This window comes from Suillus discolor, assembly GCF_016758755.1.
Source record: "Suillus discolor strain FC423 chromosome Unknown F5147scaffold_125, whole genome shotgun sequence".
Taxonomy (NCBI): Eukaryota; Fungi; Basidiomycota; class Agaricomycetes; order Boletales; family Suillaceae; genus Suillus; species Suillus discolor.
This window is the reverse complement of record NW_024541372.1, coordinates 90,901-101,857: the sequence shown is the minus strand read 5'-3', so window position 1 is coordinate 101,857 and position 10,957 is coordinate 90,901. Positions and strand designations below refer to the sequence as shown.

The 10,957-nt window shown below is 46.0% G+C and overlaps 3 protein-coding genes across 3 annotated transcripts; 2 read left to right on the top strand and 1 right to left on the bottom strand.

The window, feature by feature from the left end:
* Positions 1-4,534: 4,534 nt before the first annotated feature.
* F5147DRAFT_658803 (uncharacterized protein) lies at positions 4,535-5,053 on the top strand (the record flags this gene model as incomplete). The annotated part of the gene is made up of 2 exons (XM_041434495.1): positions 4,535-4,893; positions 4,930-5,053. 2 exons carry the CDS (start codon positions 4,535-4,537, stop codon positions 5,051-5,053), a joined length of 483 nt encoding a protein of 160 aa, XP_041285448.1.
* Positions 5,054-6,030: 977 nt separating this feature from the next.
* On the top strand, positions 6,031-8,486 carry F5147DRAFT_781124 (kinase-like domain-containing protein; the record flags this gene model as incomplete). Its single annotated transcript, XM_041442576.1, has 12 exons — positions 6,031-6,172; positions 6,213-6,375; positions 6,425-6,449; positions 6,498-6,621; positions 6,673-6,851; positions 6,910-7,063; positions 7,334-7,515; positions 7,563-7,628; positions 7,682-7,873; positions 7,921-8,034; positions 8,089-8,304; positions 8,358-8,486. The coding sequence occupies 12 exons, from the start codon at positions 6,031-6,033 to the stop codon at positions 8,484-8,486; spliced, it is 1,686 nt and encodes a 561-aa protein (XP_041285447.1).
* A 154-nt stretch (positions 8,487-8,640) lies between these two features.
* Positions 8,641-10,448, bottom strand: F5147DRAFT_727248 (kinase-like domain-containing protein). Its single transcript, XM_041439248.1, has 9 exons — positions 10,245-10,448; positions 10,050-10,192; positions 9,883-10,003; positions 9,770-9,832; positions 9,533-9,718; positions 9,451-9,481; positions 9,361-9,398; positions 9,097-9,306; positions 8,641-9,044 (listed from the first exon to the last, which is right to left on the bottom strand). Exons 1-9 carry the CDS (start codon positions 10,278-10,280, stop codon positions 8,820-8,822), a joined length of 1,053 nt encoding a protein of 350 aa, XP_041285446.1. The 5' UTR covers positions 10,281-10,448; the 3' UTR covers positions 8,641-8,819.
* Positions 10,449-10,957: the final 509 nt, after the last annotated feature.

Below are 10,957 nucleotides of genomic sequence, written 5' to 3'. Positions count from 1 at the left end.
CATCCTTCAACGTACTTTCGGATGAAGGCTCCCATGCCTGGCCACCATGCTTCGTGTTTGACCAATTCCTTGGTTTTAAAACGTCCGGGGTGACCTGCGGTTGGGTGGTCATGGTAGTGAGCCAATATAGCTTTGCGATGATCGGGAGCAATATACGCTCGGTTTTTATAGGACAATATCCCTGAATCCACTTTCCAATCGCTTAGAGCGGATTTCATGGGGGGAAGACAGACACCATTGAGGGCGTCTACAGCAGTGGCGAATAGCGGGTCGCTGAGCACATCTGAGCTGGCAAGGGTAGCGCGAAGGTTGTCATCAATGAGGTGGACAAACATGGAATCGGGAAGTAGGATGGAGTTATCGTTATCGGAGGATCCGGTATCATGATCTGATCTCCGAGAGAGGGCGTCAGGTGCAGCTAATTTAGAACCAGGGACGTGGTGTAGTTCCAGATCAAAGTTAGTGAGAAGCATCTGCCATCGTGCCTGTCGACGAGACAAGTGTTCAGCTTTCTTGAAATAGAGCAAGTTCATGTGGTCGGTGAAGACTATAATCGGGGAGGGGTGTCCTTCTAAGATAATGCCGCCATTCGGTTAGCACACGAATTATGGCAAGGAGTTCTCGGTCAAAAATTGGATAGTTTCGTTCGGCTGGATTGAATGATTGCGATAGATAGGCACAGGGATGGTAAACACCATTTTCGTCAGTCTGTAATAGAACCCCTCCTGTTGCTACTAAGGAAGCGTCTGTAGCAATAGCGAATTGTTTTAAGGGATCTGGGTTGCGGAGCACGGGATGCGTGGTAAAACAGGTCTTCAATTGGTCGAACGTTTCCTGATGTTGAGCGTTCCAAGAGAAAATGGTATCCTTTTTTGTCAGGTCGATAAGGGGACGGGCGATGTCCGAATAATGAGCGACAAATGAGCGGTAGAAATTGCAAAATCCTAAAAATGACCGGACTTCTTTAACGGAAGTAGGGACGGGCCATTCCTTGATGCCGTTGGTTTTTGCTTTGTCCATTTCTACGGATCCTGGTTTAATGATCATGCCAAGAAATTCGACTTCTTGAGAATCGAACGGTGCACTTTTCTGGTTTCAGGAATAGCTTTTCCGCTCTGATTTTGCTAAGATTCGTCTTGTTCGCTCGTGATGCTCTTCAAGCGTTTTTGAAAAGATGAGGATGTCGTCCATGTATATTACCAACCATCCTTCGTTGATTTCTTGACGGAATTCATTATCCATGAATGCTTGAAAGGTGGCGGGTGAGTTGCACAGCCCGAAGAACATTACGCTTGGTTCAAACAATCCGTACTCCGTGGTAAATGCGGCTTTCCATCGATCATCCGGATGGATACGGATATTGTTATATCCTGATCTAATATCCATTTTCGTGAAGAAGTTTGCCCCGTGTAGTCGTTCGATGAGAGTTGCCGGAAGTGGAAGGGGATAAGAGTTCTTTATGTTTGATCATTAATGCCTCGATAATCTTGACAGGGGCGAAGCTCTCCACTTTTCTTTCCTACAAAAAAGAATCCACTAGCTTGTGGGGATTTTGACGGGGTGATGAAACCTTTTTCCACGTTTTCGTCAATAAATTTCTTCACCGCAAGCCTTTCTTTTGGTGAGAGAGGGTACACTTTAGACGTTCTTGGAAGAAATCCAGGTTTTGTTTCTATGCGATGGTCTATTCCTGGTCGTTCCGGGGGAAGTTGTTTCAGTCCGTCTTTGGCAAATACATCCGCGTAATCATGTAGATAAGCGGGCACGAGTTCTTCAAAAGGTTTCTTCTGTTTTTCTTTTTCTTCCGTTGCAAATTCTTGCGCCTTGTTGCTGACTTTGAGAGGGGTGATGATCGGGATTTGTTCCGAAAAGGATGTTCCATCCTTTGTGAGAGGGGTATCGAGCGAGATTTCTTGTATAATTCGAACGAATTCTCCATCAGTACCGTATTCAACCAAGAATTCTCCGTCATCCAGTTTATAGGTGGAGACGTCTTGTACTGGTGGAGCGCACCAAACGTCTTCCTGAGTATCAAAAGGATCATCATCCTCCATTGGTAGCAATAGCGGTACTTCCTCAGGGATTTCCTCGATGGAAGCAGAGAACTTGGATGGTTGTTTCTTTAGCTTGGAGTTCGTCCATTTTCTTTGTTCTGGAGGGGTGCTAAGTTTTCGAATTCTTTCCGAGATTTCGATAGACTTCGGGGTACAAGGAAGTGAGAGAGTTCGTTCCGCCCAGTTGATAGAAGGGTTCATCTTTTGGAGCCACGAAATTCCCAGGAGAATTTGGTCTCGTGCTCCTAAATTGGTAATGTTGAATTTTCCTATCATGGTTCTTTTAGTCAATTTTGACGATGAGGGTGCAGTACCGGTCTACAGGGTCCACTGCTGAAATAGCTTCCATCTGCGGTTCGGATATTGAATGGTTTTTTTAGTTTTCAGGTTCTTATCCCGAGCTTTTTCACAAAGCTTTCGGAGATATAGGTTCCAGAAGCGCCGGAATCGATTACCGCGTTTGTTTCGACATTTTCCTGTTTTCGAGATATGAGAGTAATGGGAATGCGGAATTCTTTCTTATCATTGACAGCTCGTATCAAGCGTACAGGTTCTATTGGAGATTCCATCGTCGATATGTTTCTCCGTTTCAAAAATCCTCTTGAATGCGCCTAGTTTCTTCTTCCTCTTCTTCTACCTTGCGGACAAAGGGAGGCCCCTTTTTCTTCTGCGGGCATTCCCGAGCACGGTGTCCGATCTGGTGGCATGTGAAGCATTTTCCAACACGCATGTGTTCTTGGCGACTTTCATCAGTGAGTCGATCAATCACCATAGCATCGCGATCCCTTGTGGGTACAAATCTTTGATCCCCAAATCTTTTCTTCTTCTGTTGGACAGGGAAGCAGGGACCTAATGGACTGTAATTGCGTGTGGCAGTTATCGAATGTCGACTACTGCTGGCGATGTAATCGTCGAAATTCTTTGGGACGTTTCCTGCATTAAACATTTTGATAAGGATTCCTATATTGAGTCCTTGCTGGAAGTGAAAGATTTTGGCGGTTTCTTCTTTGACTTTTGCCTGAGCGATCAGCCTCTGATAGTCGGCGATATAAGTCTGGAGATCTCCGGTTTGTTTGAGAGCTCCTAGCTTAGTCATTGCTGTTCCGGAAGGATCGATTGCGGAGAATGCTTTATTGAAAGCTTCTAAGAAGTCCTTCATGGTGCCATATCCTTTCTTCTGTCCGGAAGTGTCAATGAATTGAGCATCTTCCAGAAATTCTTCTTTCCATAGTCTAGCGTTTCCTTCGTTCATAAACGATGTGATGAAGATGATGCGATGTTTGTCTTCCTTGTAGAGTTTGTCATTGATATCCATGTAAGTGTTACAGGATAGGAGGAATGATCTAGACAGGTCCCTATCTCCATTGAATATGGGAGGGTGGTTTATCTTGTATTCGAATTCTTTGCCGCTAGTGTTTGATGTTGACATATTGAGCGGGGGTACTGGAGTACCAAGGTTCAAGGCCTGTAGTCTTGGGGTGAGTGATGTCAGGTCTGCTGTCTGTGCTGGCTGTCTTGCTCAGCAGTTCTTCGGTTCGTTTTCTTTGTTCTGTTGGTATCGGACACACACAGATGTGTGGTGTCTTTCGACTTGAATCTTTTGTTACGAACTAGGATAGTTCTAACAACGACAACTCGACAGAGTTTACGATCATTGAGATTCTCAGTCTCTCAGACAAGAGAGAGTTCTGTGGACTTAGTCAAAGGAGTGCTTTGGCTAAGAATCGGGTTTCAAGACGACTTAAGATTGGAGGTCTTAAGCGAAGGAAGTTCCAGGTAAAACCTAGTAAGATTCAAGTAAAGAATATAGGCGTAATACATGTGCTTAAATAGATCCATATGTGCGCACAGACCAAGTCATCGTGAGATAGTAAGTACAAGTTCAAGAAAGGAAGGCATATCGGAAGAAGTGTAAAAAGTATAAGACAGCGGCTATAAGTGGTTGTAACACGACCTCGGCCTCCCACCTCAACTGAAACTCTGGACATGGGTGGTTCTTATGGTTACGGGACTCTTTCCATATGCTGACTCGTTTTTCAACCTGTGTTTAATCCGTCATTCGATGAGTCAATGACGACGTCTCTGATGGCCAAAAGAAAAACTTACGTTTACAGTCCAGCTTTTCTCAAAGGCATTTTTATCGATAGGCAAGATGGCCACCAAGTTTTTGAGGAGGTTGAGGACTACTTTAGGCTTGAATACTGACATGTGTAGTACTGGTGGAGGTGGAGCCACAGACGTGTTTTAGGGGGTTCTGAGTCCTCTTTGACCTTTGACAACTACCACGCTATAGCATCTTGACGTGATCCCTGCTATACATATATTTTCTGCATGCGAGCTACTGCCGTTGAACGAATATTGTTTGAACTTCTGATTGGTGGGTTGAAATTCCGAATTCACCACATCATTATTGGAGTGCACACTGATCACGTAAATTCAGGGAAATACTAATTACTAGTTACACAGTAGTTCAATACTCAATGGCCCCGCACATCCATATTCCCTCCTGCAAGTCTACTGCAGGGAGAGCTAACACACATACTAGCACACATACAAATGCAGAGAAAGCACTTGATGTGTTCACCGGCAGCTACGACACTGTCAGAGTTTGGCCAGACATCCAGATTCATCCCGCAGACATTGCGCGCTTTGTGCAAGTTGGATTCGACGACCAGATCAACTCCTTTGCGACCCGCTCGGGCTTTCAGCCCACCGTTATTCAAGACATCTACAAAAATGTGAGTAGCTACAAAGACACGCAGAAGGTGGTGAGGGCCATGCACATTGCTGCCATGGAGTCAGCTAAAGTCGAGATCCAACAACTGAGGAATCAGAGGCTGTGAGAAGATTCAGACTCGGAGGACTTGTATGAGAGGCCAGAGAGGGCCAAGGCCGAGATGGAACCCAAAGAGGAAGAAGATTCAGACTCGGAGGACTTGTACGAGAGGCCAGAGAAGGCCAAGGCCAAGACAGAACCCAAAGAGGAAGAAAACGATTGAATTGGCGAGTAGCGAGTAAGCGGTGTTTGTAAAGCTATCATGTAACTATTCAATGTCAGTATGTACTGCAAATACAAAAGATAAACCGATTTCAGAGTTCTCACCTTGGAGATATGGCCTTTAGAATAATAGGACCGGGCCGATGGCTGCTCTCCGTCGAAACATTGAAACTGACTCCCTGAGTTAACCGAGGACGATCATTCTCATAGGACGCAGGACGCCAGACGCCAGACTCCCTGGGATCGTTTTCCGGCTTCGGAAGTCGGACCCCCTGCGAACCCTTGGAATCTTTTCGGCTCGCCTGCGGCGAGCCCCCCCCTTGCCATGACCAATTTTTCGACTTAGGGTACAGGTCTATCGAAAAAAATCCTCTGTCCAATGATCGTTACCGGCCCGCTCGCGGTCCGCTCAGTTTGCTTGTTTCGGTCCACAATTTCTCGCGCTTCTTATTGTTTGCCCCCTTTCGTTGAGGGGCTTCTTCTTCTCTGAACGCTGCGTCTTCGTCGTCCGCTGTGCACTCTATGCATGACTGTGTTCCTCCTGCTTCTCTTGTCATCACAGATTGCCATACCACAATGATGGTGTATCTGTTGTCTCCTCATTCCTGCTCCAGAGGTTGTTTGAGCATCATGGAGTATCCAGAGCACGGTTCACTGCTGCTCAGCAGTCTCTTGACGGTGTCTGCTCCTACTGTCCGTCATTTGACTGATAATTTTCCTATGATGACTCGTGCTCATTTCGATTATTTGGCCTGGTCTCATTCTGTTAAGGCGACTGATATGCGCAATTACTATGTCCGTGACCTGCTCCGTGTTCATATGTGTAATGAACACTGTCGTGATTTACTCTTTGTTTTCAAGCACTTGTTGCACGCGTGACGCCGTTTCGCTGCAGAATATCTTCCTGAACCCTTTTTGCAATTGAGTCCACAGATGTGCGCTCTTGCGAAGGCTTTGTCCCATGCGATGCTTTCCGATATGGCGTGCGTTGCTACTCGCAATCAAGACTCTGCAGTGCATCGACGAGACTTTCAATCTGATGTTGCTGTGGAGGATGATCTCCAGTTACCCACGATTTGTACGATGGCTGGCAAGGCTCACATCATTGCCGAAGTGTGCAGTCTGTGCGTACAACATTCGTGCTGCTGACCTTGTTTCAGTCACAGCAACCAGATTTCCTCTTACCCTTCTGCAGAAACCAGCTCCGACTGAACAGGACTTACTGAGACGTTTCGACGCCACAGTCAAAGATGTCTTGTCTCATGGTTTAACCTCCGTCCATGATGCGGGGCTCAAACCTGTTTCGCTCGAGTTTTTCACAAGGTTTTCTAACCATCCTGGCATAAAAATACATTTGACGCTATTCATGCAGACAGGCGGCGGCAGGAAATCTTCCCGTAAGTGCTCAAGGATCCCATCATCATGTAATTTACAACAGCCTATAGTTTCGAATTTATGGGATGAGATACTTCAATGAAAACGATCCTTACTGGGGAAATCTCTCAGAACCTATTATCAATGCGGGCGATGGCAGGCTAAATGCTCGCAGTGTCAAGATCTTTGCTGACGGTATGACGGCGTGGCGACAGTATTAATCTGTCAAACTGACTAGCTATTCAGGTGCTTTACGCTCTGGTGGAGCAGCGGTGAGAATCTCTTTGGCCGTGTTTGTGTTTTTCTTGATGTCTCTCAGCTCCACGAGCCGTATCATGATAAACCCCACACGAAGGGATATGTGTGTGGACCCCAAAGTCTTGACTGATGTTGTACCCAAATGTTTAAGAGATGGATGGCAGGTTGTAAGTGCCGGCGATCGCAAAAATAAAGCAATACATCTCATTTGTTTTTGTCTGGCAGAATATCCATGCAATTGGGGACTATACCAACGGTGTGGTTCTGGACACATTCGAGGCTGCCTTGAAGGACGTCGATATAACTGCACTCAGACCTCGCCTAGAACATGCCCAAATTCTGACACAAACTGACCTGGAACGTGTCCGAAAGCTTGGAGGTGAGCATTTTAGTTTCATTAATGTCAATGGAAGTAGAATTGTCGCTATTTAGTTATTTCAAGCATTCAACCCACACATGCGGACAGGTTTAAGACAAGTGGTAGATGGAGGTGTGCTAGGGTGCCACCAAAAATCGACTTGGAGTTCTTCACAGAGGGACTCCCTCGCTTGCCCCCAATTAAATACCGTTTTTGTTTTGCTTGAAGATACGTGAAATAACGAGTCCAGGCATGCCCGAAGGGCTATTGTATATTAAATGTGAATAACAGTCACAGATTACCCTCGGGCCGGAAATGGCAGTCTCAAGCCCCCTCACCGAGTTGATTTCAAATTTGAGCCGTATAATGTTCCCGCGACAGAAATCACAAAACTTGGGTTGTTTCCAAGTAGTACAGGAGGGCTCGGTGATGTCTGGAAGTGTTCATGGTCTCGACGATCTCAGGATTCTGAGGTAATTGTGCACTCGATCGAAGATTCACAATATTAAATACCTTTCAGGTTGCGGTCAAATTAGCCAGGGTTCCTCAAGCAAACGACACGGAACTGGTGAATAGGACAAGCAAGGTAGGAGCAAAAACGAACTAAAAGTCATCGTGTTCATCCATTTCAACTCACAGAGGATTCATCGCGAGGCTCATGTTTGGATTACCCTAGAGCATGAAAATATTCTTACTTTCAATGGTGTTGTTGATGGCTTTGGGCCACTCCCTGCCCTAGTTTCTCTATGGATGGGAAATGGATCGCTCGATGATTATCTGAAAAGGGGATGTGTTCTTTCCAAGGCTGACAAACCGAGAATGGGACGCACCGTATCTCGCAACATCGGACGAGTTCTGATATGTCTTTAGTTGAGCAGATGGCGGCCGGCCTCAAGTATTGTGCATCTAAATTTTTTTCTGTATCTGGATCAGACATGCTCACCGACTTGTCAGTACACGACAAAGAAGTGGTCCATAGCGATTTAATATGTGTACGTGTTAAAAGTCGTAGCTACGATGTCTCGTTATGATAACTCGATTTACAGACCAATGTTTTGATGAGTGCCGATGGGAGGTTCCATCTTGCAGACTCCGGTCTCTCAATGATCCTTTCGGAAGCACAAAACTCCACCTTCAGTTCGTGCCATCCAGGAAATGTGCGGTGGATGGCGCCTGAGATGCTTGCTATACCTGAGCAAGGGGAGGTGGCGAAACCAACCAAAGCCGCTGATGTTTACTTATATGGTTGCATCATGCTTCAGGTGTGTTGTTCCCCATTCGATTCCATGTAAGTTACTGTGCTGATAATGTGCAGCTATTTTGTGGACGTGCACCTTACTTCTGGCTAACGCAAGCGAACCACGTTATTGCGGCAAGAATGGCAGGAACAGAACTTTTCGTCAATTCACTGACATCGAAAACGTACACAAGGAGTATTCGTTGAAATGCATATCTGTCATATCCGGAGATCGACCAGTGGCTTCTGCGATTGTAAAGTTCTTAGGGGCAGAGTAACAACAATATGATGAACTAGCCTAGATGTGTACTCGGAACGACATTTGTGCTTCCCAATTTATCACTGCCTTATTTGCATCCACTATGAGGAATAGCATTGCATGTAGTCTGCTAGCGTATTAGTATTGCTCCTATATCGATACAGATACAACTAGTGTATCATACGACACCGAGAAGTGAGAGCGGATACGGAGCAATATGATATATGATAGGAGACACTCGGAGTTAACATAAGAACAAGAAAGAGGCTCGCTTCACAACCTTATGCAGACGAAGTTTCATTTGACAGTGCTTCTTGAAGATAGTTTATTACCTCTTCTACTGACGGCCGAAGCTCACTCTCCGTTGACCAGCACCGCCGCATAAAATCCAGGTGATTAGGCTCGATCTCGACGGAGGAGTCAATGGGCTCTGTGCGTTTGAACTTGGCAGAAATAACGTGTATGCCAGACTTCAGCCACCAGTAAGGCTGTTTCGTATGTAGGACCTGCACGCCGGCGATGTTAGTGTCACTAGCCAGCCAACGCGAGACCACGAACCTGAAGCATGATACCGCCGAGAGCGTATATGTCAGTAGATTTCGTTGCGCATTGTATGGGTTGGTCTTCTGGGGGGTCAAGAAGCTCTGGAGCGGCCCAACGTACTGCACCGGTGTGGTAGGAAAAGGCGGGGTTGGATTGTACCATGATATTGGAGATACCAAAATCTGCAAGACGAGGGGATCCATCGGCAGCAACCAGAACATTACACTATAATTACCATGAGATGATTCTGGTTGTACGGTGTGGTATGTGCAAACTTACGCTGGAGAGGTTGCCGTGTATCACATCGTTATCGTGGACTGCAGAAAACAACGTTGTACTTGTCACATCCATAGTCAATCCATCACTCACGATATTGGAGTCCCTCTGCAATTTGTTTAAGCTATTGGAAACGTAGTAAGTTCCCGTACTCGGCTTCATGGATAAGACTCACCAGCCGAAGCCTATCTATCATCGAGAGGGTCTCATGTGCATGCTTAAGGTAAGATTCCAAAGTTCCGTTCGGCATCCAAGGGGAAACAAATGCGCGAAATGGGCCGAACTGCTCTACGGTGCCATGCAAAGGCAATACATATTGATGCTTCAACTTGGCCCATATACGAATCTCGCGGTCAAAGTTCTGCATCTCAAAAGTTTAGATATGCGGCCGTCAGACTGGACCCCAATGTACCTTGTTGATTTTGCAAATTTCAGAATCACTCAGACTTGGGAATCGTGGGGATTTGACCGCCACCTGAAATCACAATCAGGAGACATGCAGAAAAAGCAAGTTTATTGATATACCTCATCCGAGCTTTCGCCGCTGTTCCATGTACACTTGTAAACATCTCCAAGACCACCAGAGGCGGTTGGGTAACTGGTTTGCCTGTTGATATCACCTGGTTTGATACAGGGAACACTACTACTGTTCCATGTTTATAAAGTCCTGCTGAGGAAAAGAAAAGGCATACGAGTCTTCCGTAGAGAGGCGCCCACTTGAAACATGATCGTCGGAAGTTCTATTGGGTGTGTCGACACTCGGGGTCTGGCTTGCGGGACTGTCATCAGCGGAATGCTGAATAGAAGATGCCTGGCCACTTGGCGCACGGCTAACCTGTTAGAGTGAGATGGATGGATGGCTTCACGGACAATGTCAACCAACATACAAGATAATGAAATAACTGTTGCAAACGTTCGAACATGCTGACGGGAAATCAGAGTGGGAAATGGATGAACTGCAGTTTTATATGCAGAAAACACTGGTGCGGCAATGTCGCAAGGTTATCCTACCGATAATTACGGCGGAAGGAGGCTGCGTAGGGTCGAACTGAGGCCACCAAGAGGTACCCGCTCGGGAAAATATGTACATGAGGCTACCTTACACTATTAAGACCCTAACAGACCCCCCCCTCCCGTGTGAACCTCCCACGCCCTAGGGGTATACTAAATTTAGTCATGTTCGCAGTACTAACAGAGCGTCATGGATTGGCATGTAACTTTTAGATTTGAAAAATCATTGTCTTCTTCTGAGACTTGGTGCCACCACTGCACGTATCACCGCAGAACCGACTTTCCTCAGGAGTATCAAGCAAAACAACGCTTTCAAACGAAAACAGAATCAGCCACAGTGATATAAGTACGTTGAAACATCAATTGCCAATTTGCAGCTATCGACGCTGCATTGGAAAATTCTGGCCCTCGACGCCAGCAAAATTCATCAATAGATTGCATCATCGTGCACAACACATGTTCATAGTAACGTGTATCTGGGTTTGGGTCTCGATCAACCAATCAGTTCGATTATCGTCTGTCATCACTTTCTGCGATCTAAGACAATCTATATTGGATGCAGTAATATTCATTTGATGCACAGCGTTTT

Excerpts from the sequence above, each read along its gene's own strand:
- F5147DRAFT_727248 (XM_041439248.1), bottom strand. The coding sequence starts at position 10,280 with ATGTTCGAACGTTTGCAACAGTTATTTCATTATCTT. Across the intron at positions 9,719-9,769 it reads AAATTTGCAAAATCAACAAG|AACTTTGACCGCGAGATTCG; the intron begins GTACATTGGGGT and ends TTTGAGATGCAG. Across the intron at positions 9,307-9,360 it reads TACACGGCAACCTCTCCAGC|TGTAATGTTCTGGTTGCTGC; the intron begins GTAAGTTTGCAC and ends TGGTAATTATAG.